The 24,825-nt window shown below is 48.7% G+C and overlaps 1 protein-coding gene across 2 annotated transcripts in view; it reads right to left on the bottom strand.

Moving 5' to 3' along the window:
- The window catches only part of LOC144755433 (mitogen-activated protein kinase 14), a 519,324-nt gene that overhangs the window by 214,127 nt on the left and 280,372 nt on the right, over nucleotides 1–24,825 (bottom strand). For both annotated transcript variants that reach the window (XM_078644343.1, XM_078644344.1), the window contains exons 5-6: nucleotides 19,140–19,169; nucleotides 18,452–18,499 (exon numbers count right to left, since the gene is read on the bottom strand). In XM_078644343.1, coding sequence (XP_078500469.1) covers nucleotides 18,452–18,499; nucleotides 19,140–19,169 — 78 coding nt within the window. The remainder of the gene's footprint in view (nucleotides 1–18,451; nucleotides 18,500–19,139; nucleotides 19,170–24,825) is intronic.

The following is a 24,825-nucleotide window of genomic DNA, read 5'->3' as shown; positions in this document are numbered from 1 at the left end:
GTGGATGTTAATGGCGTTGAAATAAAACTCGCCACATACGCGGATTACATACTAATAGTTACGGAGCAACCGAAGAATACAATTGAGGCCCTGATAGACACCACAGGAGAACACTCCGGGCACTCAGGATACAAGCTCAACAGGGACAAATCAGAATGCAAACCGTTGAACATCCACTGCACTAGGCCTGTCCTAGGGGGGTCAGGTCTAGTCTGGCAAACAGGATTTATCAAATATCTAGGTATACACTTTGTGTGTGACTTAATGAGCACACTAGGCCACAACGAGAAAGGAATATGCTACTTACCAGTATGCATCTGTTCTTGGCATGTAGGGCTGCTGACTTTCATATCTGTGCATAGATCGCCGCCTAGTGTTGGGTCCGGATGATTGCACTTTGTTGTCTTGGAAGAGTCTTCGAAGTATCACGAGATAGGGGACTCCTCCCCTAGACTACAGTGCGCATGGGCATCTTCTCCATCCTCAGATTGTTTTTCGCCATTGTGGCAGAGATGGAGATAGGAAAGTAAGAGATGGCCATGCCAAAGGTAATGCTGCAGCTGCGACAGGCACCGGGGAGGAGGGCGGGCGATATGAATGTCAGCAGCCCTACATGCCAAGAACAGATGCATACTGGTAAGTAGCATATTCCGTTTGAGGCATGTGGGCTGCTGAATTCATATCTGTGCATAGACTGTATAGCAGTATCTCCTCTAGCGGTGGGTACCTGTGCCAGCTGCAGCAGTTTGAAAAAGAGTTTTGAGGACAGCCTGGCATACAGCAGCTTGCTATTTTGCTTGCACGTCTACACAGTAGTGTTTTGTGAAAGTGTGTATGGTGGTCCATGTGGCTGCCTTACAGATGTCTTCAAGAGGAATATTTCCTAGGAAAGCCATGGATGCCCCCATTTTCCTTGTAGAGTGTGCTTTTGGGGGGATGTTTAAAGTGCGTTTTGCCTTTTGATAGCATATTTGAATGCATTTAACTATCCATCTGGCTATTCCTGACTTTGAAATAGGATTTCCTCTGTGTTGTGGTGCAAAAGCAACAAATAGTTGTTTTGTCTTCCTAAATGATTTAGTTCTGTCTATGTAATAAAGTAGTGCTCTTTTCACATCTAATGTGTGTAGGGCTCTTTCAGCTACTGACTGTGGATTTTGGAAGAATACTGGCAGTTCTATTGATTGGCTGATATGGAAGTTGGATACAACCTTAGGCATGAACTTAGGGTTGGTTCTACGAACCACCCTGTTGGCATGTACTTGCATGAAAGGTTCTTGGTTGTTAACGCTTGTAATTCGCTCACTCTTCTGAGTGAGGTAATGGCAACCAAGAATGCAACCTTCCACGTTAAGAATTGTAGTTCGCATGAGTGTAGAGGTTCGAAAGGAGGGCCCATAAGTCTGGTAAGTACTATATTTAGATTCCAGACTGGGGAGGGGGGTGTCTTGGAGGGATCCCCTTTTCAAACTCTCCATGAAGGCTTTGATTGCTGGTACTCTAAACAGTGAAAGGTGTTGCCTGTTTTGAAGGTATGCTGCTATAGCAGTGAGGTGTAGTCGTATAGAAGAGTATGCCAAGTTACATCTTTGTAGATGCAGCAGGTAACATATAATGTTTTATATGGAAGCGTCTAATGGGTTGATTTGGTTATTGTTGCAGTAAATAACGAATCTTTTCCATTTAGCTGCATAGCACGCTCGTGTGGTTGGTCGTCTTGCCTCTTTAATGATGTTCATGCAGTCTGGGGGCAAGTTAAGGTATCCGAACTCTAAGACCTCAGGAGCCAGATCGCTAGGTTCATCTGATTGGGGTCTGGGTGTCTTATTTCTCCATGGTTCTCGGTTAGAAGATGTGGAGCAAGGCACAGTCTTTGATGAGGAACCACTGAAAGTTCTAGGAACGTTGTGTACCACGGTTGTCTCGCCCATGTGGGAGAAACCAGGATTAGTGTGAGTGAGTGTTGTCGCGGTTTGCGTGCCACCAGCGGGATCAGTGGTGCTGGGGGAAAAGCGTACGCAAATCTGCCTGACCAGTTCATCCATATCGCATTGCCCTGTGACAACGGATGTGGGAATCTGGCGGCAAAGTACTGGCATTTGGAGTTTTCTTTTGTGGCAAACAGGTCTATTTCTGAGCGACCCCACTCTCTGAAGAATGGCTGGAGAACTTGGGGGTGAATCTCCCAATCGTGTAGTTGTTGGCTGTGCCTGCTGAGCAGGTCGGCAATCTGATTGTCCTTCCCTGGAAGGTGTTCTGCTAGGAGAAAAAATGTTTTTGGGAATGGCCCACTTCCATATGCTTTGTGCCAGATGGGACAGCTGTGGAGAGTGCGTTCCTCCCGGTTTCTGGATATAGTACATTGCGGTCATGTTGTCCGTCCGGATCAACACCGTCTTGCTGTACAGGTATTTCTGAAATGCTTTGAGGGCTAGGAATATCGCTAGCAATTCTAGTTGGTTGATATGTAGCTTTTTCTGTTTGGTTGTCCAGAGCCCTTGTACTGTGTATTGAAGGAGATGGGCTCCCCAGCCTGTCAGTGATGTGTCCGCTGTCCGTACTAGTTGTGGAACCGGCTCTTGGAACAGTCGCCCCTTGGAAAGGTTTTGTGGGTTTCACCACTGCAGAGAGTTGTGAGCGCGACTGTCAACCAACACTAGGTCTTTTAGTTGTCCTCGAGCCTGGTTCCATTGCCGTGCTAGGCATTCTTGTAATGGGCACATCTGGAGTCTGGCATGGGGGACAATGAATATGCAGGAGGACATCATGCCTATGAGCTGCATAAAGGTTCGAGCTGGCAGAGAGTGTTGTGGCAGGAATTTGCGAATGAGTATCTGCATGCTGGCTATCCTTGCTGAGTTTGGATATGCTTTTGCCACTGAGGTATTTATAGTGGCTCCCAGGTACTGCTGTGTGTGGGATGGTTGCATATGCGATTTTGGGTAGTTGATGGAAAACCCTAGACTGTGTAGCAAGTGAAGTGTTTGCGATGTGTGTGCTGCGCACTGTTGGTACGATTTTGCTTGTATTAGCCAATCGTCCAGATAGGGGTACACATGGATGTGTTGCCTTCTGAGATGTGCTGTCACTGTCGCTAAGCATTTTGTAAACACTCTTGGAGCTGTGGTAACCCCGAAGGGCAAAACCTTGAGTTGGTAGTGTTGACCTTCTATTGTGAACCTGAGGTATTTTCTGTGGGCTGGATGGATGGGTATGTGAAAATACGCATCCTTGAGGTCCAGTGTTGCTAGGAAATCTCCCTGTTGGAGCAACGGGAGCACTTGCTGTAGTGTGATCATATGGAAGTGTTCCGATAGTATATATTGATTTAGGGGTCTGAGGTCCAATATTGGTCTGAGGGAGCCGTCTTTCTTGGGGATTAGGAAGTATAGGGAGTATACCCCTTTCCCTTGCTGGTGGAAAGGGACTGGCTCTATGGCCCCCTTTTCCAGCATGCATTTCACCTCTTGTTGGAGCAGGGCGATGTGTTCCGTGGACATAGGACGATGTCTGGGTGGTATGTTTGGTGGTGTAGAAGTCAGTTCTAGGCAATAACCAAACTGGATAATTTCTCTCACCCACCTGTCCGTGGTAATTGCGTGCCAGACAGGTAGGAACTGTAGGAGTCTGCCTCCGACCGGTGTTATGTGGTCTGGAGGCAGCGTAATGAAGTCATTGTTTTGTGGCAGTGGAGGCTCTGGTGTTATTGCCTCCACGTCCTCTTCCCTTATTACTGTTGCCCCTATAACCTCCTCTGTTGGTGTTCTTGTTGAAGGAACCTTGTGTGTTACTTTTGTATGAGGCAGATGTTTGCGAGGTATTTCCTCGTGTAGTTGCCCTGTATGAGGAGCGCCGAAAGGAGCCTCTGTGTTGCTGAAATTGCAATGCCCCCATTGATTTTGCGGTTTCTGTGTCTTTTTTCATTTTATCCAAAATGGTGTCGACAGCAGGGCCAAATAGGAAATCTTGATTGACAGGTTGGTTAAGAATGGTGGACTGCACCTCATTCTTAAAACCGGAAATACGCAGCCATGCATGTCTGCGTAATAAGACGCTAGTGTTAATTGACCTAGCTGCGGTGTCTGCTGCGTCAAGCGCGCATTTGATGGAGGCATTTGTTATAAATTTTCCCTCTTGTATGAGGTCATCAGCTCGTGCTTTAAAGGGCTCAGGCAGGTGTTGCATTAGGGTTTCGAGTTGATCATAATGCGCCCTGTCGTAACGAGCCAGTAGGGCTTGTGTATTAGCAATCCTCCATCAGTTGGAGGCTTGTGCTGCTACCCTTTTTCCTGATGCCTCCAGTATTTTTGACTCTTTATCAGGGGGAGGTGCTTCCCCTGTTTGGGAGTTGGCCCGTTTACGTGCATTAGCCACTACCAGTGAGTCTAGTGGTAACTGTCCCCTGATGTAAGTAGGGTCTGTAGGAGCTGCCCTATACTTCTTTTCTATTCTGGGGTTGATTACCCGTGCCCTGGCTGTATCCTTAAATATGTCAGGTGCATGTTTCAGAACTCCTTTTAACATGGGAAGTGTTCTTACACTTTTTTCTGAAGTAGGGAAGGTGTCAAATAAGAAGTCTTCCTCAACAGGGTCATTATGCATATCTACATTGTGGAATTGTGCTGCCCTGTCTATCAGTTGATTGAAGACTACGGTGTCATCTGTAGGTGACGGCTTAGTAGGATAAGAGGGTACATCAGGGATGGGGTGGGTGTTGTAAGGGTCTGTTGGCTCCTCCCATGGTTCCTCTTGTGGTTGAGGATCTTGTGGGAAATCATATTGAGGTTGTGGCTCATCCCCCATGTTACCCTCATTGTCCCTGTGGTGAGAAGGAGAGTAAGGAATGTAAGGATTAAAGGGTGTAGTAGGCATGATAGGCTGAAAAGGAATGAATGGTCTAGAGAGAGAAGTCCCAAAGTCCTTTTTCTTAAATGGAATAGGGGAATGTGAGCCAGAGTCCAAAGGCCTCTTCTTTCTGTGCAGGATGGTAACTTTACAAGTGTCTGGATTGATGTATATTTTAGCTTGGTCGTCTGATGGATCTGGGTGGAAGAGTTCTTCCTCTACAGTCCTAGGTTGAGTGTTAGACTTCTTTGGGTTGGTAACACTTTCTTTTTCGACGACTTTTGGTGTTTTTTTCGTTTTCGGCTCGGGCCCTTGTTCGGGGTCAACGAGCGATTCGGGGTCGACTGGAACTTTCGGGTCGAGACTTTTTTGTGCTCCGTAGCCTTTTTGGGATGAGGGTCCTTTGCCGAGTCGACGTTCTTCTTCGGATCGACTGGTGTCTTCGGAGCACTTATCTTTGGGTTGGCAGGTTTTTCCGGCCGTGCTACAGGCTTTGGTAAGGCCCCTTTTTTGTCGGCGACCTTTGACGGGTCGATGGATTTTGGACCGGTAGGCTTATTTGGGTCGGCGACCTTCTTCGGTTCGGCGCCCTTAAGCTGCGTGCCCCTGTTCGGTTCGACTACCTCTTTGGGGTCGACGTCTTTCGGCTGAGCAGCCTTCTTGTGGTCGACAGTCTTTTTTGGCTCGACGCTTTTTGGCTGTACGGCCTTCTTCGGTTCGACGCCCTTCGGGTCGACGACCTTTTTTGGCTCTGGAACCTTCTTCGGGACGATGTTACTGGGCCCTGGGGTCTCTGAAGGTTTCAGTTTCGTAGCCGAGCCGGAAGGCGGGGCTAGCGAAACTTTTTTATGATCTTGGCTAAGGCCTTTTGGCGATGCCTCGACCCGAGCCTTCGGTAACGGGCTTATTGGTGTCGGGGGCAGTGTACTCACGATTTAGTTCCTGGTCATCATCGAGGATGTTGTCCAGTTCCAGTGCCTGTCGATGCATTTCTTGCCTAGCGGCCCGTCGGATCCGTATGGTTATCTTCAACCGAAACTGGGCGCAGGCCGGGCAGGTTTCTTCCCTATGGTCTGGGGAAAGGCACTTGTTGCATACTGAGTGTTTGTCAGTATGTGGGAACTTGGAGTGGCATTGTGGGCACCTTTTAAAAGGGCTTCTTTCCATCGACGGTCGGCTCACGTGGCGTCGAAAAGGCCCAATGGCCCGCGTCGACGACCGATGGGAGATGGAAAGCTGGATCGAGTAGAGAGGTACCGAACGAGAACAATACCGTCAAAGTTGAAGGCCTTTTGGCCTTTAGAAAGTTTTGTTTTCGATTCCGAAGTTGGAGTTTTGGAGTTCGCATCCGAACCCAATGGCGGAAAAAAACAATCTGAGGATGGAGAAGATGCCCATGCGCACTGTAGTCTAGGGGAGGAGTCACCTATCTTGTGATACTTCGAAGACTCTTCCAAGACAACAAAGTGCAATCATCCGGGCCCAACACTAGGCGGCGATCTCTGCACAGATATGAATTCAGCAGCCCACATGCCTCGAACCTACTACTAGAAAAGACAAAGAAGCTCCTGGAGGCCTGAACCCCAAATTTCATAACGTGGTGGGCCGAATCGAGACGATCAAAATGATGATCACCCCAATGATTAACTACCTTATCAGTATGCTCCCACTCACAGATGACTTCCACCGCAAGGTAGACATCCTGATCTCCAAATTCCTATGGAGAGGGAAGAAAGCGAGAATAAGCATAAAAAAAACTAAGATTAGAGAAAAACCTAGGGGGGGTAAACCTAGCAGACTTCAGGACACTCCAAATAGCTTTTCTAGCAAAGCAGGGATCTTACTGGATATCTCCCACTAACGGTTACACACCGGCATGGCTACAAGTAGATGAACATGAACAGGCAACACTATGGACCTCTGCCTTGCGCAATAAAATCTCCCCGGTGCTCTCACAAACAAAATTCTGGCTACTCCACAAGGCCTTCTGGACCCCGGCACGCTTATTCTCGCTAGGTCTCAGGGACAATGAACTATGCTGGAACTGTAGCAAGGAAAAAGGGGACCTAGCGCGATAAGGACCTACTAGACTTGCTGCTGACCGCAGCGGTGAAAATGGTCCTAGCGAACTGGAAAGACACAAGTAAGACCTCATACAAAGGCTGGTTCAACTGGATTGCGCACCTCAGAGGTGTGGACAACATTGCACTACAGAACTCACCCTGGAAACCAGCAACCAGAGCGATGTGGAAATCACTCAACACATACCTAGACTTCTACGAACCCCATGAAACCAATTCCTCCCGGGGACACCCCCTCCCCCCCCCCACCCCACCCCCCTGCAAGTGCTGTAAAAGGAATGTAACTGAGCATAATCACTATGGCCCTATGGATCAATAGGACTGACGTGTCTCCCTATCGCGGTACAAAAGGGGGTGGTGATGGACGCTCGCCATAAGCAACCCAGTGATGTGGCAGCTTGGTCAGGCGTTTATAAGTCTCACAATTCCAGAACCTTTCTTGTGTCCTACTTTCACCCCTTTCTCTCCTGCCTTTTTCTATCATCTTTTTTCTTGTTCTCACTAAACCACGTCAGATGGGGTTACCTAAGCATATGTTTCGAAATGACTGAACACTGTTGTATAAACTACGATTGGCTAACCTTGTAAAAGAAAAGATAATGTCTTGTCTATAAAATTAATAAAATACTGTCTTCAGAGCCATCATGACCTTTGTCGCAACATATAAACTCCCCGGGGCAGCTGCAATGGACACAAGGGCTGCCGAAGACAAAAGGGTACACCTGGAGACTATCACCTGAACTCAAGGCACAGTTGATGAATCCGGTGAGTTGGGGAAGGCCATAATTCAACCTGGTTCAAAATGATCCAATGCCCTAGTCAGGCTTCTCAACAGACAGGCAAGCTCCATCAAAGGCCATGTCAATACGTTTGGTTTGGGCATCCCCTAAAAAACTGGTAAAATGCCTCAAGGCCTGGTGGTGGACTTGTACACAGGAGCACATGGATGACACCACTGAATGAGAGTAATGGGCCAGAATACAAGTTGCATTTCTTGAATGTACCGAATGGGAGTAATGGGTCAGAATACAAGTCACATTCATGGAATTAAGGCTCCTTGAAGACAGGATCTTTTTCCCTGTGGCCTAAATCATTTTTAACTCTCCTTCTTCAGGAACAGAGGGCAAAGAAAAGATGGAGGTTTCTTTTCCAAGGAAGAGGAAGCCTGAAGAAGTTCCTCATGTGTGGTGGGGGGAGGTAAAAGAAAGCAAACAGAGGAGCCGGACGATGGTGGCAGACAACTTGGAAGTTCAAACTGAAACAAATTCTAGCTGCACCGTTCTGTGAGGAGTTGGGTGTTACTCTCCTCCTCCAGCAAAGGTAATTCAAGGGCCTCTACTGGCTTGCATAAGACAGCTGTGACTGGGGCAATTTTATGCTGTATTCTGAAGATTTGTATGGCACTCATATCACCCAGGGGAGAGAAAGGGGGGGGGGGAAGGGGTACCCCAACTGGAGCCTAAAGGAAAAGCCAGGTTTTCAGATTTTTGCTAAATCTCTCTCAGGTCTTTCAGTGTCCGAGAGATGTCCCTTTCCATTCTGCCAACTCTGCATACTTGTAATATTATGGCTTCTGGTAAGGAAGGTTGAGTGTATGTGCACATTGACGGGGTGCGAGCAGGCACAGCTAACTACTGACCTGCTGACATTTACAGAACCTGGAAAAGCAAGAATACATTTGTTAAGCTAGCGCTGGGCAGAGGTACACAGTGTGAATTTGCTGTAACAGAAGCTGACACAGAATAAATATACAAATGAAAATAGGATAGAAATGGAAACATGGAAGCGGCTCCAGCTGGCATGTTTGGTTAGCACTTTAACACATTGCCGTTACACATGCTAGAGTCCATTTTCTCCTTCCATCTACAAACCTGGTATAATACTGGTCATGAGGCAAAGGCACATACCTGTTCTGCCCTTCATAAGGACCTAACTGAGATGGCTATTGCCTTTGGAAATTTCATCACTTTCTATATAGGAACCAAAGTGGTTGCCGGCATCATCATAGATGGTGAGGGCGGCAAAGCAACCGGCAATGGCCTTCATCAGTAGAAGATATTTGGTTTAAGGCGGACACAACAGGTCGTTGAGCAGATCCATGGACACCAACGATGGATGATTTGGCTTCTTGGAGCCGAAAGACGCACTAGAGAGAGCCAGGAAAGGTGCATCAATAGCGAGGAGAAAAGCCACAACTAGCTGCATCTCCCCCAAGACTGGCTCCGAGGTGGGCGCCAAGGCCAGAGTCGGGAAACAAACCTGCTAACTGGAAGATCTACCCCTCAAGCAGTAACTGAAGATTCTCTTCGGATGTTTGTTCTTCCAAAACTTGTTTTTGGAAATGGCCCGCTTCAGGGATCTGATTTGTTTTAATGCGAGTCAGTGCCGAAGGCTGAGGTGGTCCGGATAAAGACCAGAGACAGATTTGGCATATGTTTTGGGCCCACAACTTGATGAACTTCATTTGTTGCTCCTTGACGACATTATCAAGGCCACATTTGTTAAACTGCCTGGATTCGTGCTCGGGCGCTAGGCACCACAGGCTAATATTGTGTAGTTTCTAGAGCGACACCTGACTGACAGGATCACGGTTTAACTCCTATAATTTGGGAGGGGGAGCTGCACCACCCACACCCATACTCCCCAAAAAACACTGCAAAAGATACATTTTGAATATTTCCAAAGCGCATCTCCTGATCCGTGTCAACAATGTGGAACAAAAAAAGGTGTTGAGGTCGCACCGTATACGATTCCATGATGTCATATTCCAGTGAAACTGGAGAGGGCAGCAGAGCTATTTCAACACTCGGTGTCCATTCTGATGCCTAGAAGTCTTTCAAAAGGAGAGGAATTTGCCGCTAGACATATCCATCATATCCATCAGAAACACTCATACATGTGCACTCAAATAGTTGTGTATTACCAGACACTTCTATCACACAACTGTGTTCATAATTTTCATACGCCAATAGACAGCACCATAAACCTAAATTAATACCAACACAGTGTGGTAGCACTGTGCGCGGAGCGGTTATCCCGCTCTACACAACGAAAAAGGCACCGGACCCTCCCCCACTGTCGACCAGAACCGGGACACGACAACGCAACCCCCCCCCTCCCGCCCTCACCCAGCAGAGGAACGCTGACGGTCTTGAGGGCTGAGAAGGGCCTGGGACGCAGGTTGCCAGCAAAAACAGGCACATCATCACACTCCCGAGCCGCGGACCCGCGAGAGCTAAGCACAGCTCAACAAACAAATAAAGAAGAACATGTTTATAGGAGTGAATGAAATACCACTTATACGAAGCGGAAGGGATCATCATCATCATGGGATAAAGCATTGCTCTGTTATAACTCTACGGGCAAAATTAACAGGCACACAGAAACCTAAGGTATTTACCTCCCCCACCCGCCTGCTCTCTTTTAAAAACTAACTCCTTTGGTTCAAAATGGTTGGAGTCATAAAACTGTAGCAATAAATCCCCCACCTACCTCTGTTGTCCACGAGGCCCCTTAGCTCAACTCCCCCACACAGAGATAAGAATTCCTCCCAGCTAGACTTGAGCTCTGCCTGCTTAAACCGAAAGTGTAATCCCATCCCCGGTGCTCAAAGTAATAGCAGCAGACAGAGGACTAATGTCTCTATCTCCCCTTGCCTGCATGCTAGTGAAGGGAAGCTGCTCTTCCCTGCTATCGAAACAACTGCAACAAACAGAGGACTACTGTCTCGACCTGTACTACCTGGCGGCCATTTTAGACTAGTCTCTATTGGACTTTAGTACTTTAGACTAGTGTGAAAGAATGTCTGCCTATTATTGTAATTTTATACCTCTACCTATATTTTGATCATATGCATCGCGTAGATTGCTACCTCATATATGAAAGATTGTCTGCCTATTATTGCAGTATTACACTCCTAGCTTTATCTTATCTTGATCATTTGTAATGCACAGAATGTGAATACCTTTTCTGCATTTGACTTTTGTTTGCAATTGTATTTTGTTACTGACACATGTACCTCACATATTTTTGACTACTCACTACTGTCACTTTCGATTCAGGTATTTTACTACCTGCATAGGTATTTTATTTTTATTCCAATATATTATTTATATTATAGGCTATCACTAGCGACACTCACTAGTGTCTTCCTTGGCCCTGTAACTAGCGGCTGACAGCTTGTACTATCGTCCCATCTCCTACTCCTAACACCACAACCTCTCTAATATGGAGCTTAACGGCAAGCACACGTTTAGAATTAACTACCCCTCCACTCCGCTCTCCAAAAATGCCACTAAACGTTTTAAACACAACTTCTTGAGGGCGCACCCTGAAACACCCTTTGCCGACACTTACTTCTCACCGGGCAATGGAGCCCTGAACACTGACATTATCTTCCACACCTCACGCAGAGCCCAATGGAGAAAAACTTTCCTATCCCTACTCACAGTCTCCACCACCAGGAAAACAGCTCATGGCCTAACTCTCACCATCACACCTTCCCACCTCTTCCCTGGCAGGTCTACCATTACTATATACAATACCGGGATTGTCTTAATCCAATCCACGGACAAGAATCTGGAACTACTAGACAACCTGTTCCCTAAGTTCAAAGAGCACCTCTCCAAGCTGCGGACCCCCACTCAGAACTCCGCCAGCACTCCCACCCCTGACGTCGCAGCCACCACCTACTACACCTCTACCCCTAACACCCCAGTAAATGGCCCACCTGCTGCTAACGCCCACCACTCCCCTTGGACAGTCACAAATAACGCCACCGCACATACTAGCAGCCCCTCTAACATGACCCTTCTTATCCCCACCCATTCCCCCTCCATCCCTCCCCCCCCGGACAGAACATCCCCCGCCCACAACACACCACCATCTGAACAAGCCACCGCCCAAAGTTTATCCACCCCCCCCTTCCATCCCCCCCATGACAAACACCTCCCCCTCCCCATCTCCCTCCCTACTCCCACCCACGAGTCTCTCACACCTGACACAACAACTCCCACTCACAACACGCCTACATCTGCACACACCATCACTCGGAGTTTATCCACCCATCCCCCCCGCGGCAGACACCTCTCCCTGCCCTGCTCCCTCCCCACTCCCACTCACAACTCTATCTCCCTCCCAACAAAAGATACTGAACATACCTCCTCCCTTACCTTAGCATCCCCTGCTCTCCCACCTCCTATTCTCAGCCCTCACTACCCTCCGGTCTCCCCCACTGTCCTCAGCCTTCACTCACTCTTCTACTCACCGGCACCGTCTCCCACTGAAGTCACTACCTATGATTCCCACCCACCGCCTGTCTCACCTACATCACCCACACCCCTCGCCCACAAACACGGTCACACCGTGAATACCATCCCACTCAGTAGCACCGCGGAACCCCGCAACAACGCTAGTATACCCCCCCCCTGATACCCTGCCTGCTCCCCTGCACACTACTCAACCACTCACCAACGGCTCTCTCCACCAACGCCCTCCCCAATGTCCCTCCTGACCTGACTTTATCCACCCTCCAACAAGTCAAAGAGGAAATCTTACAAATCAAAAAAGACATCCATACAATCAAAGACCTTCTCTCCTCACAGCCCAGTCTACCTCCCACCATCCCACTACCCTACAAACGACGCACCCTCCCTACATACCCTCGCCCTCGACGACACCATCAATGGACTACTATCCCCGTTCGCAATAATTGCCGCCGCCCCCGTCGTGTTCTCAACCCCTTGTCGGACCGCGACCTATGCTCTCTCCTGCGCTCTTATGGCCCAGGTCCGGTAAAAGACTTTTCCAACTCACACATCCCCATACCCACAATTCTTACAAACCCTCTAAGGCTCCCAACACTCAACAACAGAGGCTCCGTCCCTAACAACCTCAGAAAAGTTCCCCTCACACTAGAAAGCTCGTCCACCCCTCTCTCTCCCAAACTCAAATGCATCCTATTAAACTGCAGATCGGCCCAGAGACATTCCTCCGACATCGCGGATCTCGTCTCAGAAAGGGATCTGGACTTAGCCATTCTAACAGAAACGTGGCTCACTGAAGCCTCTACCCCGATTATGGACATACTAGTCCCCCCCAACTATCACATCATTAGGCTGGACAGGTCTCCTGGCAAGATGGGCGGGGGAATTGCATGCATTTTTAGGAGCAATCTCTCCGTTACTCAAGTCACCTCCCCCTCCCTTTCCTCCTGTGAACTCCTCTGCCTCGACATCACCAGTGAGGGCAAACAAGTCTGTGCTTTACATCTCATCTATCACCCGCCTGGTGACAATCTCATATTCATCCAACAATTCATGGACCTGATCACCTCCAATGCCGGTCGGCAGACCACTCAAGTCTACCTGGGTGACTTCAATCTCCACTGGAACGATCAGAAAGATACCGTGGTGAATAGTCTAAAAACTTTCCTCAATGCGCTTGACCTCACCCAACTATGCGATAAACCAACACACGATAAAGGCGCGATACTCGATCTCATCATTGCCAAAGAGAACGCTATTCAACTAGAGGCGATTCTACCCTGCGATTGGTCAGATCACCACATTATCACCTTCTTTATCAACGAAAAAGTTAAACCTAACCCTACTCAACCAATCAAAACCAAAACATGGAAAAGGGATTTGAAGAATCTCAACCCCTCTACCCTACCTCCCCACATCGGCAACCTCCTCCTTCCCCCTTCAGGGGCCTCAGATGTTCAATCACTGACTGACCACTACCTTGACTCTATGAATACAATAGTCAATGAAGTCGCCCCTCTGCAACTGAAGAGAGTCTCCACCAAAATGTCTAACCCCTGGTATGATGATAGTCTCAATGACGAAAGGCGTAATATGCGAATGGCAGAGCGCACCTGGAGATCGGATCCCTCAGCACTGCATCTCAGAAAGCTTAAGAACAAGAGAAATGCCTACTTTAGGAAAATAAAGCGCACAAAGTCGGATTTCTTCAGCCGCCAGTTGGACCAAGCGAAGAACAGGCCAAGAAAGCTGTTCGAGCTTATCAAGACTCAAACAAAGGCACAACCCACTCAATCAAACAGCACAACAAATGACACCCCACACTGTGAAGCCTTCTCTGCTTTCTTTAAACTAAAGACTGACAACATAAGAAATGACCTCATCTTGGATGTAAGCAGATACCCCAACCACACCAGAATGGCAGACACTCAACCTAAAAACAAGGCCTCCTGGCAGCACTTCGATACCTACTCGGAAGAAGCAATTCACAAACTGCTCTACACCTTGAAGCCCTCTAATCACCTCTCAGACCCTCTACCTGCTAATGCTGTAAAAGACTTTATCCCCTTGCTCCTCCCTCTCTGGACCAAGATCATCAACAGCTCTCTGCAACAAGGCCACATTCCAGACTCCCTTAAGGTGGGGCAAGTCACGCCTATACTCAAGAAACCTACAGCTGATCCGGCTGACCTAAACAACTATCGGCCCATCACCAATATCCCCACCCTGGCCAAACTGCTGGAGAAATGTGTCCAACTCCAACTAACAAAACACATTGATCAATTTGACCTCCTCAACCCTCATCAATCAGGCTTCAGAGCGAAACATAGCACGGAAACAGCAATGACACACATAACTGATGATGCCCTCCAAATTCTGGACCGCAATGAGTCCTGCCTCCTCATCCTTCTTGACCTCTCCTCAGCATTTGACACGGTCAAGCATGAGAATTTGCTGGAGCTGCTAAGTACTAGAATGGGGCTATCGGGAACTGTTCTCAAGTGGTTTTCGTCCTTCCTTCACAACCGGTCTCAGAGGTTCAAGATCGACAATGTGCTATCTACACCTGTGCCTGCAGATCTAGGTGTCCCACAAGGATCCTCCCTCTCCCCCACACTGTTCAACCTCGTTATGGAACCGCTCGCCACCTTGCTTCAAGCATCCAATGTTCAATTTCATATGTACGCTGATGACACACAACTCTATCTAAAGTTACAATCCCCGGAAGATATCAAACATCTGAACTCCACGCTTATCAACACCCAATCCTGGCTGGCCGTTAATCACCTCAAACTAAATGCCCTGAAAACTGAGTTCCTACTCATCTCACCTCCGGCGAAAATCTCCACCACCCAGACCTGGCTCAACAACCTAACAGCACTCAATGTCCAACCTACCATCGTGGACTCGGCGAAATCCCTAGGCATCACACTCGACGCAAGGCTCAACATGCAGCAGCACGTCAGCAATGCCACAAAAGCAGCTAATTTCCAAATTAACACGCTGAGGAAAATTAAACCTTTCCTCCCGGCCAAAGACTTCCAAACGGCTGTACAGGCTTTAGTCATCCCTCGAATAGACTATGGAATTGCGGCCCTCAGCGGTCTCCCGCTATCCACAACAGCACCTTTAAGAGCCTCCCTGAACGCTGCCGCGAGACTCATTACTGGATCTAGAAAGCATTCGCACATATCCCCAGACTTAAAGTCTCTAAAATGGCTGCCTTTTGAAGCCAGAATACAGCTAAAAATTGCAGTGATGACACACGCGGCCGTACACCACAAGGCACCCAACTACCTCGCCCAAAAGCTGTCTATATCAGGAGGTTCGAGATCCAATAGGAGTACAAAAAATCTACTCCTGAAACCTCGTAGATTCCGGAAAGTGAAAACTTACAAGCGCTCCTTCTCAGGAATGGCACCCAGGATCTGGAATGCGCTCCCGCCTGAAACAAGGCTGATCTCCTCCACTGCACTCTTCAAGAAAGAGGTGAAAACAATCCTTCTGGCCAAGATCTCCTGATCGTTATAGAGGTTGGTTCAGAGACTCTGCATTGGTTCATGTCACTGCTCACCCTATCCCTTGGCACTATACGCTACTTGTTGGGGGCATTACTACGCTACTCTCTTACTACCGACCAAGACCGGATACACGTTGGTTTACTGATCCTCCTGAACACCTCTGTAGTGGGATCAATGACTTATGCTGTCCTATATTACTTCCTTAATGGATTGTATTTGGATTGGTTTTATGTATGTTTTTATTATCCATGTTATTACCATGTTATTGACTATCATACTGTTCCCATTATCTCTACTGCCCCTACCCTGTCTTTGTGAAGCGCTCTGATATCTGTAAGGATCCTGTTCGCGCTATATAAAACTTTGAATAAATAAACACATGGCCACACAGACACCAACATACATCCTTACACACCATTGTACACCAATACAAGAATCTTAATGCACCAAACACAGACAGTAGTGAACACTCGCAACAATTACAACACAGCAACACACACCCCAATAAACGCCAATACAACAACCTCCATAGACCCACACAGCCACCATTAATGTTATACAGAAAAAACTACTTGCGATTCAATAACAATATATCTGGTGTATACTCTATCACCACATTGATTAATTACATTATGAACATCCTGTAGGTATCAGACTGGATACAGAAAACCTCTGCCACAACAACAGCTATCCAGCATAGTCATGTGGAAACCAAGAAGTTCAACATGGCTGCTTCCACCTTGGATATGATAACATCAAACTACTTATGGCATTGACTGCTACACTGGAGTTATTTCCCCCTCAATGATTTCCATACCCCATGGAGGAGTTCAGAGGAACCGAAAGAGCTTTTACAACAGTAACAAAACAGCGTAAGCACACTTGCATACTCTCTGATCTTCTCCTCAGCACTAATTAATCAGAGGACGAGAAGGGCAGTGACGAATCTGTGGGAGGATGTAGTATCCTCAAGAAATATAATTATCCTATAGCAAAAGTATTCAATTACTATATCAAATCTAACTCAGCAACCCCAGACATGATAGAATCCACCCCAGTACTTCTTAAAACTGGCAAGGACCCAGAGACCTGTTGGTCTTATAGACTGACTGCTTTGCTAAGCAGCCAATTTAAAGTTTTCAGCAAAATTCTCACAACAAGGACAAACGTATATGCTCTATGGTAATTGTGCATTACAAAGTGAGCTTCATCTGATACAGCGAGACAGGTGGTGAGGTTAAATTGTCCCTTAATATTATGGCAAAAGCCTCTAGAAACAGCACCCATCTACTACTCCTCTCGCTCGATGCTAAGAAGCCTATTGATCGAGTGGATTGGGAATTTCTGAAAAAAACATTATTAATATGGTACAATAAGAAAACACAGGTTGGCATGAATATTTTTTACAGACCCATTGATTTACAAGGAATGGGAGCCCCAGAAACAAACAGATAACAAGTAACACATTCAACATTGGCTCTAGTTTGGTTCCCTGCCATTAAAGACAGACAATGGTACTGGCTACAAAAAGAATTACGCAAAATACCATTAAATGAACCATAACACTGAGGGACCCCTACAAGCATCCGTTATAACAAAAACAAATATCAGACTATTCACTGGAACAATGCAGCGAGAGCACAGAAAATCACATCTATCTGTTTCCCATGTGTGCTGGGGGTGTGGAGAAGTTTTGGACATAAGTCCTGTCCCTCATAAAAGATACAGCAAATATTCAACTACAGATGAATACCCTCATGGTACTGCAGGTGGACGTGATGAAGAGGGCACATATCCTTTCTCAACGCAAACAGGCAAACTGATTACACAACTTCTGAAATGGAAAGCCCCGGACCAACACACATCAGGCTTGCGGTGGGTCAATGTTTGAAATTCATATCTGATTGAGAGGGTAACATCCATACCTAGAGATGACGTGCTGACGTTTGAAAAATATAAGGGAGCCTTTCCAGACATATCAAGACAGCCCACAGCTAATTTCAGTTCTTGTCTTACACCTAGGATAGCCACCTTGAGTGAACAGCGCCAAAAATCTACAAACTCTGTAACAAACCATCGACAAGTTTAAGCTGTATTTGGATAAGTAATATTTGGGGAAATGTGAGTTGCTATTCCATCCCCAACTCTACTGTTCTTTCTCACTGTATTACCTAGAATAATACCATGTATTGACTGGAAAAAAAAACTTCAAGTAAAGTTGTTAAAAAAAGTATTTGTTTTGTGGAATTGGACTGTGATTAAAACTACAGACACAGCGAACACACTTAATTTTCCCAAATCAACACTTTTAATGTCTTTAGTGACTCCACAACGATTGGATAGATTTGCATGCAGCACAAACTGAGCTAAACTGATCTAAACTGTGTCCTCATTTGAAGTCTGATTTAAATATAGTCTGTGCTCAATCAGAGAACGAAACTATTCTGAATGGCATCTTAGGAAGTGAAATGCCTAAACTGCACCAATTATAAATTAGAAAATCTAAAGAGGATGCACACACGTCAAAAGTTACGAACCAAGCATAAAACATTTAGAGCTCTTATGATCAATCAGTGTGCTATGAGAAATACAATAAGTCCCCAAAATGTGCGCACAAAAGAGTTCAGACAAGCCTGCAACATCATACAGGATCCTGAAAAACACTATTATTGCAGAACAACTTGTTAATATTCTACATTTTGTGGAATAGAGCCATGAGTTATGTGTGCCAGCACCTCACCTTCAGCTCACAGTCCTCGTTTACAGCCAGATTACTCGGCTTTAGGTCCTAGAAAGATAAGCAGAGAGAATAAGATAATAAGAGATAACATGGAAATATCCAAGAATGCATAACTCCACTGCTGCTTACAAGCTAAAGAAAATACAGAAGTGGGTCTCTGAATGCTTGCACGTGATATGGACCTCACAAACTCAATAGATGCCTCAAATACTCACCAGGTTCTCACAATCCAATAGTCTCCAATGTGGCTGTGACACTTAGTGCCTTTACATGCTAACACAAACATGCACCCCAACTCTTAATTGTGTAAACAAACCTACAATTGTTAGGTCCACGTTGGTAAAAATGTACATTTGAGCCTCTAATACACTTATAATCCCTGGGCACTTCCAAGCTTGAGGTACAGGTATATGCCTTTAATTTTGGCCCATGAATTTTTTACAGTATCATGCTGGTAGCATATGTGAGCTTCTACATACTTGCCACAACTGGACGCTTCTACACAAGCTCGCCCACGCTAAATATAATTTGCCATGAGGGCCACATGATACAAAGGTACACAACCCCTCATGCTCTCAATCTGATCCTTTAAAATTATCTGCAACAGAAATTATACTTTCATGAGGATTTCTTAAATTCATGCACGAAGAGGAAGTAGAAAATCAGAAATTTAAACATGCAAACCTACCCTATGGATGATATCAGCCGAGTGTATATACTGTGAAGAAAAATGAAAATTAGCATTAAATGGGGCAGATTTGTAACAAACAAACAAACCCCTATTGCCCCCTCCCTTCCAATATCATTTCTCAATCCCTTAGCTATCCCTCAAAATCACAAAACAGGGGGCGTGGCTTGAGCGGCGATGTGAGCAGACGTGCTCTTGTGGAGCTCCTGCCGCCTTTGGCCTATTCATATGCTATCAAGGCGGATTTTGGGGTACCCAGACTCTCCCCGCTATACCCCTAAGTGCTAGCAGGCTGTGGTCGGGTTTCCAGGAGCGGCAACTCCGTGGAAGTGCCCTGTGAGTCGCCCTGGGCGAGCGGACGGCTTGGCGCGGACGGAACCCGCCTCTCCGCCATCTTGGTACGCCGCGGAGGCGACTTGCTGCCGACTCCGGACAGACGTGGTGGGGCACCGACGGACGTCTGCCTGCCCTCTTTTGCCCCTACAGCGAGACGAGACTGGCCGGATTGCACACAGACCCACCGGAGGGGGGGGAACGACCTGGCTGCGTCTTCCTGACGGCTTGTGTGCCTGGCGCGATCGGCGCCCGCCTTTTTGAGGCACTGAAACGGAGGTCCTGGGCTTGCTGTCCGGGCCGGGGACTGACCTCTGGGAGATCCCGTTCTCCGCGGCATTCCGGAGAGAGGGGCAGAGCTGCGACCGGGGGCCGGACGGTGCTCCGGCGTAGGAGGTACCCCCGGGGCACAATTCAGAGCAGACGGCGCCCGCCATCTTCCCGGCCTGCGCATTGGGTGTGCAGAACCACGGCGGACTACCACGGCGGAGGAACACGGCGGTGGGCTGCCGATCGTAGCAACGTCCTGGTGCAGTCTTTCCCTCTGCGATCCCCTGCTGGCGCCCGAGCGGACCGGATCTCAGCGAGCTTCCCTTGTTATCGCCGGCAAGGCACAGGAAAAGGCGGTGCACGGTGCCCTGGTGGTGTGGGGTGCCCGCTGCTCTGATTAAGTGGCGTACTGTTGGCGAGGGCTACCCCAACGACGTTGACCCCTGACTGAGGGTCTGGAGCGGAAGGATCACCCTGCGCCGGACTGACCGGCCACGAGGTACTGTTGCCCGGTTGGCCCCGGCCTGCTTCAATTGCTCTGGGGGGGTGCTGGGGCCCGCTGTTGCGAGGGCTGAGTGACTGGAACTTTGGGCCCTTGACTATCTGGGGTGCGGGCTGCCTCTTGGGGCTCCACGCCTGTGTGCTACCCCTGCGTTCCTCCCCTCCTGGCCTTGCTCTTACATGCTATTTTGAGTGGGGACACCAAGCTACAGAGGCGATCAGCGGCCTACAGCAACCTCTCCTGACCACGACGGACGATGACGCGCACGAATAGGGGCACCAGGGCTGAACCGGCGACGGCCCCTAAGGATAACACTGTGACGGCCATGTGGGGCAAAGCTGGGGCACCGTCGGCCGGGGAGGGCCCATCCCGAGGGGCGACGGACTCCCCGCCGGTCACACAGGCATTCATGGCCGCCTTTATGTCTGACCTCAAGGCAGAGATCGGCTCCCTGAGAACTGAGGTACATTCATGCGTTACCGAGCTTTAGAGGGAGGTCACGGAGCTGGGGGACCGTGTGGATAGCCTGGAGAGGACCGTGGACACGCGCACGGAAGACCAGGAACATCTGTGGCAGCGCTCGACAGCCCTTGAGGAACAAAACATTGAGCTCCAGATCGGCGCACAGCGGAATGGCTGCCTGACATGCAGCTCCGCCGGGCGATCACACACAATGTGATCCATTGCCGCTGAAAGCCCACCATCCCTCGCAACACGACTACCAAAATAAATGGGAAGATAGGGAGCAAAAACTGACCCGGACCGCTGCGGTGTCCGCTCCCGCCGTGAAGGAATATTCCGTTTACATCGCGGAGGAACGGGACTGCCTGACAAAATGGCCGCCAGCAACCGACATCGCTTGGGATTACAGCGCGGAGCTCGCAGCTGAATGCCAGAATAGCCCGAAATTCACAGCCGGAGGTGAGCGAATACTGCCCAGTTCAGCGTTGTTGCTCTGAGTTGCCGCTGTCATTGAAAACGCCGGCAGAGCAGAGCTTATCTCCGGCCGGGTGCCTGACAAGATGGCGGCGCCTCTTGAAGAAATGGCGGGCTCTTTGTAATGAAGCTGGCGGGCTACTGTTGTGCTTTCCGCGCTACCGGACCAGCGATGCTCGGTGGAGGACTGAAGGGCGCCCTAGCATGTGGCTTTTGAGTCTGGGGATGACATCACGCTAACGTCCTGTTCCCACCCGCACTCACATCTTGAGAAGTGGATTCCCACTGCACTGGGCGCTGGCAGGAGATTTGTGGGACTGGGGGCGAGGCAGAGCACCCCACTAATGCGACCAAAGCTATCCGGACAACGTTGGGCTGCTCCTGGGCTGCTCCTGGGCTGCCACTGACCGCATGATATACACAATCGTCACGTTCTGGCGCAAAATCAACTGGTGGTGACCAGAACGGACGCGCACCTGTCCTCATTTGCTGCTGCGGGCTCTCGCTGTAAGGGAACCACGGCGACGACGGTCAGAATCACGAGGGCGTCTGGACCCGCGCGGAAGAAAGTACAGTCACCGGCCACTATCATGGGGAAGCCGGACAAGCAGCAGCAGAAACTTACCTTCGACAACAGGAGAGCGTCGAAACCTGCAGACGATTTGGCAGAACCCGGAGGGTCTTCAGAATCGCCGCAAACCACTAACATGGAGAAGATACTTTTGGCCATTCAATCAAATCTTCAGGATATTAATGGCAAATTGGACAATTTGACGTGCAGGATGGATGGCATGGCGGCTCGACAAGAAAAACATGGTGAACGACTAGATGAGGCCGAAACAAGGATATCAGCTGTAGAGGATGAGGCACGAACGTCCACCACGAAATGCACCGGAATGGAACGGATTCTACAGGTGATAAGAGCGAAGGAGGAAGATTTGGAAGCGCGCTCCAGGCGTAACAACGTGCGAATCGCGGGCCTGCCGGAATCGACCAACACAGGCCGTATGGAACACTACGTAGAGGGGTTGTGCAAGGATATCTTTGGGACGGAAGCCCTGTCGCAGATCTTCATTGTGGAAAGAGCCCACAGGTCGCTAGGCCCCAAACCACCGCCCGGTGCTACACCCAGGCCAATTGTGGCGCGCATCCTCAATTATCGAGACAGGGACACGATCCTCCGGCTTGCAAGGGAGAAGGGCAGAATCACCCACCAAGGCAACACTCTGGAGTTCTACCCCGACCACACAGTTGCTGTTCAACAAGCACGTAAAGAATACGCGACAGTAAAGGCTAAGCTGAGAGAGTTGAATATTGTATACTCTATGTTATACCCTGCCCGCCTTCGAGTAGTATGGAAGGAACAGGCGGTTATACTGGCGACACCCAAAGCGGCCCTTGACTTTGTTAAGACAGCACAGCGTGAGGCGAGGTCGGCATCCCAAAACGATCAGAATAGAGACTCGGATTGATACGGCGTGAGGAAGGCATCAAACTACGGCGACGAGTGCATCTAATCGGATGGCCGCTGAGTACTACTACTGAACTGCGAGAAGCGGCCGGCTACGAATCCACCAGAGGTGAGGTGTATGCGTTGCCATTTGCCACTGGAAATCGGTCAGGCGGGGGGGGGGCGGGGTTGTCGAGGACTGGACTACACCCCTGCACTGAACAATAACTGCTACCCGTGGCTAGGCCTTGTTGCCGCGCTTTCACCTCTGGATAGTTGGAACATCGTGGGTGGTGATAAACCTTGGAACGTTGAGAAACATTTCACATTGCAGGGCATGGACAAATGAAAATGCATAGCGTCTGTAAGTTGCTGATTAGCGTACTCTATATAGCCAGACGGTGGAGATGTGGGGGGGGTGTACTACTGTAGCATTCCTAGGTCACATCCCATCCATGGGTGCCTGCTCATCGCTACGTACGGCTATATCTCCTGTATGACTGCTCCACTGCCTGCATCTGAATGGGGGATGCGGGAGGGTCGGAGGGCCAATGGTTTAATGGACACACACATTGCGACTATCCCGATTCTTACTAGTATCGCCCGCACCTGTACACCGGGTGTAAGTTGTGCCTCTGGCGGTCCTCCATGAGGGTAATACCCGACATGAGTTTTGCTATGAGCACCAAGTTGTTGTTTAAATGGTTGAAGGGAATGTGCTCTGAAGGGATATGGCTTCGGCAGGTTGGGGATGCTGGAGTGGGCGGGATGAGGGATGGGGGGGTATTTGACTGTTTGGAAAGACCGATAGTATCACAAATGTACACGTTATTTGGATATACACTGAGAGATGTGGTGAATGTAACTTACGATGACTTTGATGAATGGGGTCGGACTCCGGGTGTGTTCTTGGAGAGTACAGGTATGAGTGGTATTATATCATTTGAGGAACACAGGTTCTAGTAACACAGGCAGAAACGGTTTAAACGTTCTTACTTGGAATGTGCGGGGTCTCTCGCGCCCTCAGAAAATCAGACAGGTATTTGCCAGCCTCACTAGATGGAATATAGATATAGCTTTCCTGCAAGAGTCACATCTAGCGCCGAACACTCACGCTACATTGGGGTCGAGATGGGCGGGTTCATCCTACAGAGCCTCATACTCATCTTATTCAAGGGGGGTGATAATACTGCTCAAGAAAGGGATCGCCTTTGAGGAGAAGCACGTACTACAGGACCCCACTGGCAGGTATGTGCTGGTGACGGGCACACTGAGGGGCCAACACATAACACTCCTTAATGTATACGGACCAAATATTGATGCACCGGAGTTCTACCGTGAAGTTTGGGGCCACTTACAGACACATGCGAGCACGCACATACTATGCGGGGGAGACTGGAATGTGACACTACAGGACGGTCTAGACCGCTCTTTACAATCTGTAGAACAGCACAAACAGTCGAGACAGATGGTGGGTCACATGTTAGAGGACTTGGCGCTAGCGGATATCTGGAGACTGCACCACACGAACGACCCAGGCGCTACGCACATCACAGCATCACACAATAGTTGGTCCAGACTAGACTATTGGTTGGGGTCTAAGGACGTTGCTCTGTGGGCAAGAAAGGTGCAGGTACTACCGCGCACAATATCAGACCACAACCCGGTACTATTGCAGCTGGATATCCCTCATTACACACCCCCCCCCTTTCAATGGCGTTTCAACTCCCAGGCCCTCACGGACCCTATATATGCTACCGCAGTGACTACGGCAATCAAAGACTATTTTGCTGATAATGCACAAACTACTGATGACCCATGTCTCCTATGGGAGGCCTTTAAGGCCACTTTGAGAGGCGTCTGCATCAGCACTACCATAGGTATACTTAAAGACATCAGGGGCCAAATTCGCCGCTGCGAAAGCCAAATGAGGGATTTAGAACTGCGGTACGAAAAAACACAGGACGTATTAATATTACCCAAATTGCGCGAACTAAACTCCGAACATGCTGACTTCCTGACGTCGGAACTCAATTACCTAGATCGCAAACACACGGCCAGGGCTTTTGGCGAAGGGGGTAGACCAGGTAGGGTGCTCGCGCGTAAAATTTGTGAGGGGCGGGGACAATCGGCTATACTCCGTATCAAATCCGGGGATGGCATGCTCCGTACGCAACCCACGGATATAGTGCAAT

Source organism: Lissotriton helveticus, chromosome 5_1, assembly GCF_964261635.1.
Source record: "Lissotriton helveticus chromosome 5_1, aLisHel1.1, whole genome shotgun sequence".
Taxonomy (NCBI): Eukaryota; Metazoa; Chordata; class Amphibia; order Caudata; family Salamandridae; genus Lissotriton; species Lissotriton helveticus.
This window is presented reverse-complemented; position numbering and strand designations above follow the sequence as displayed.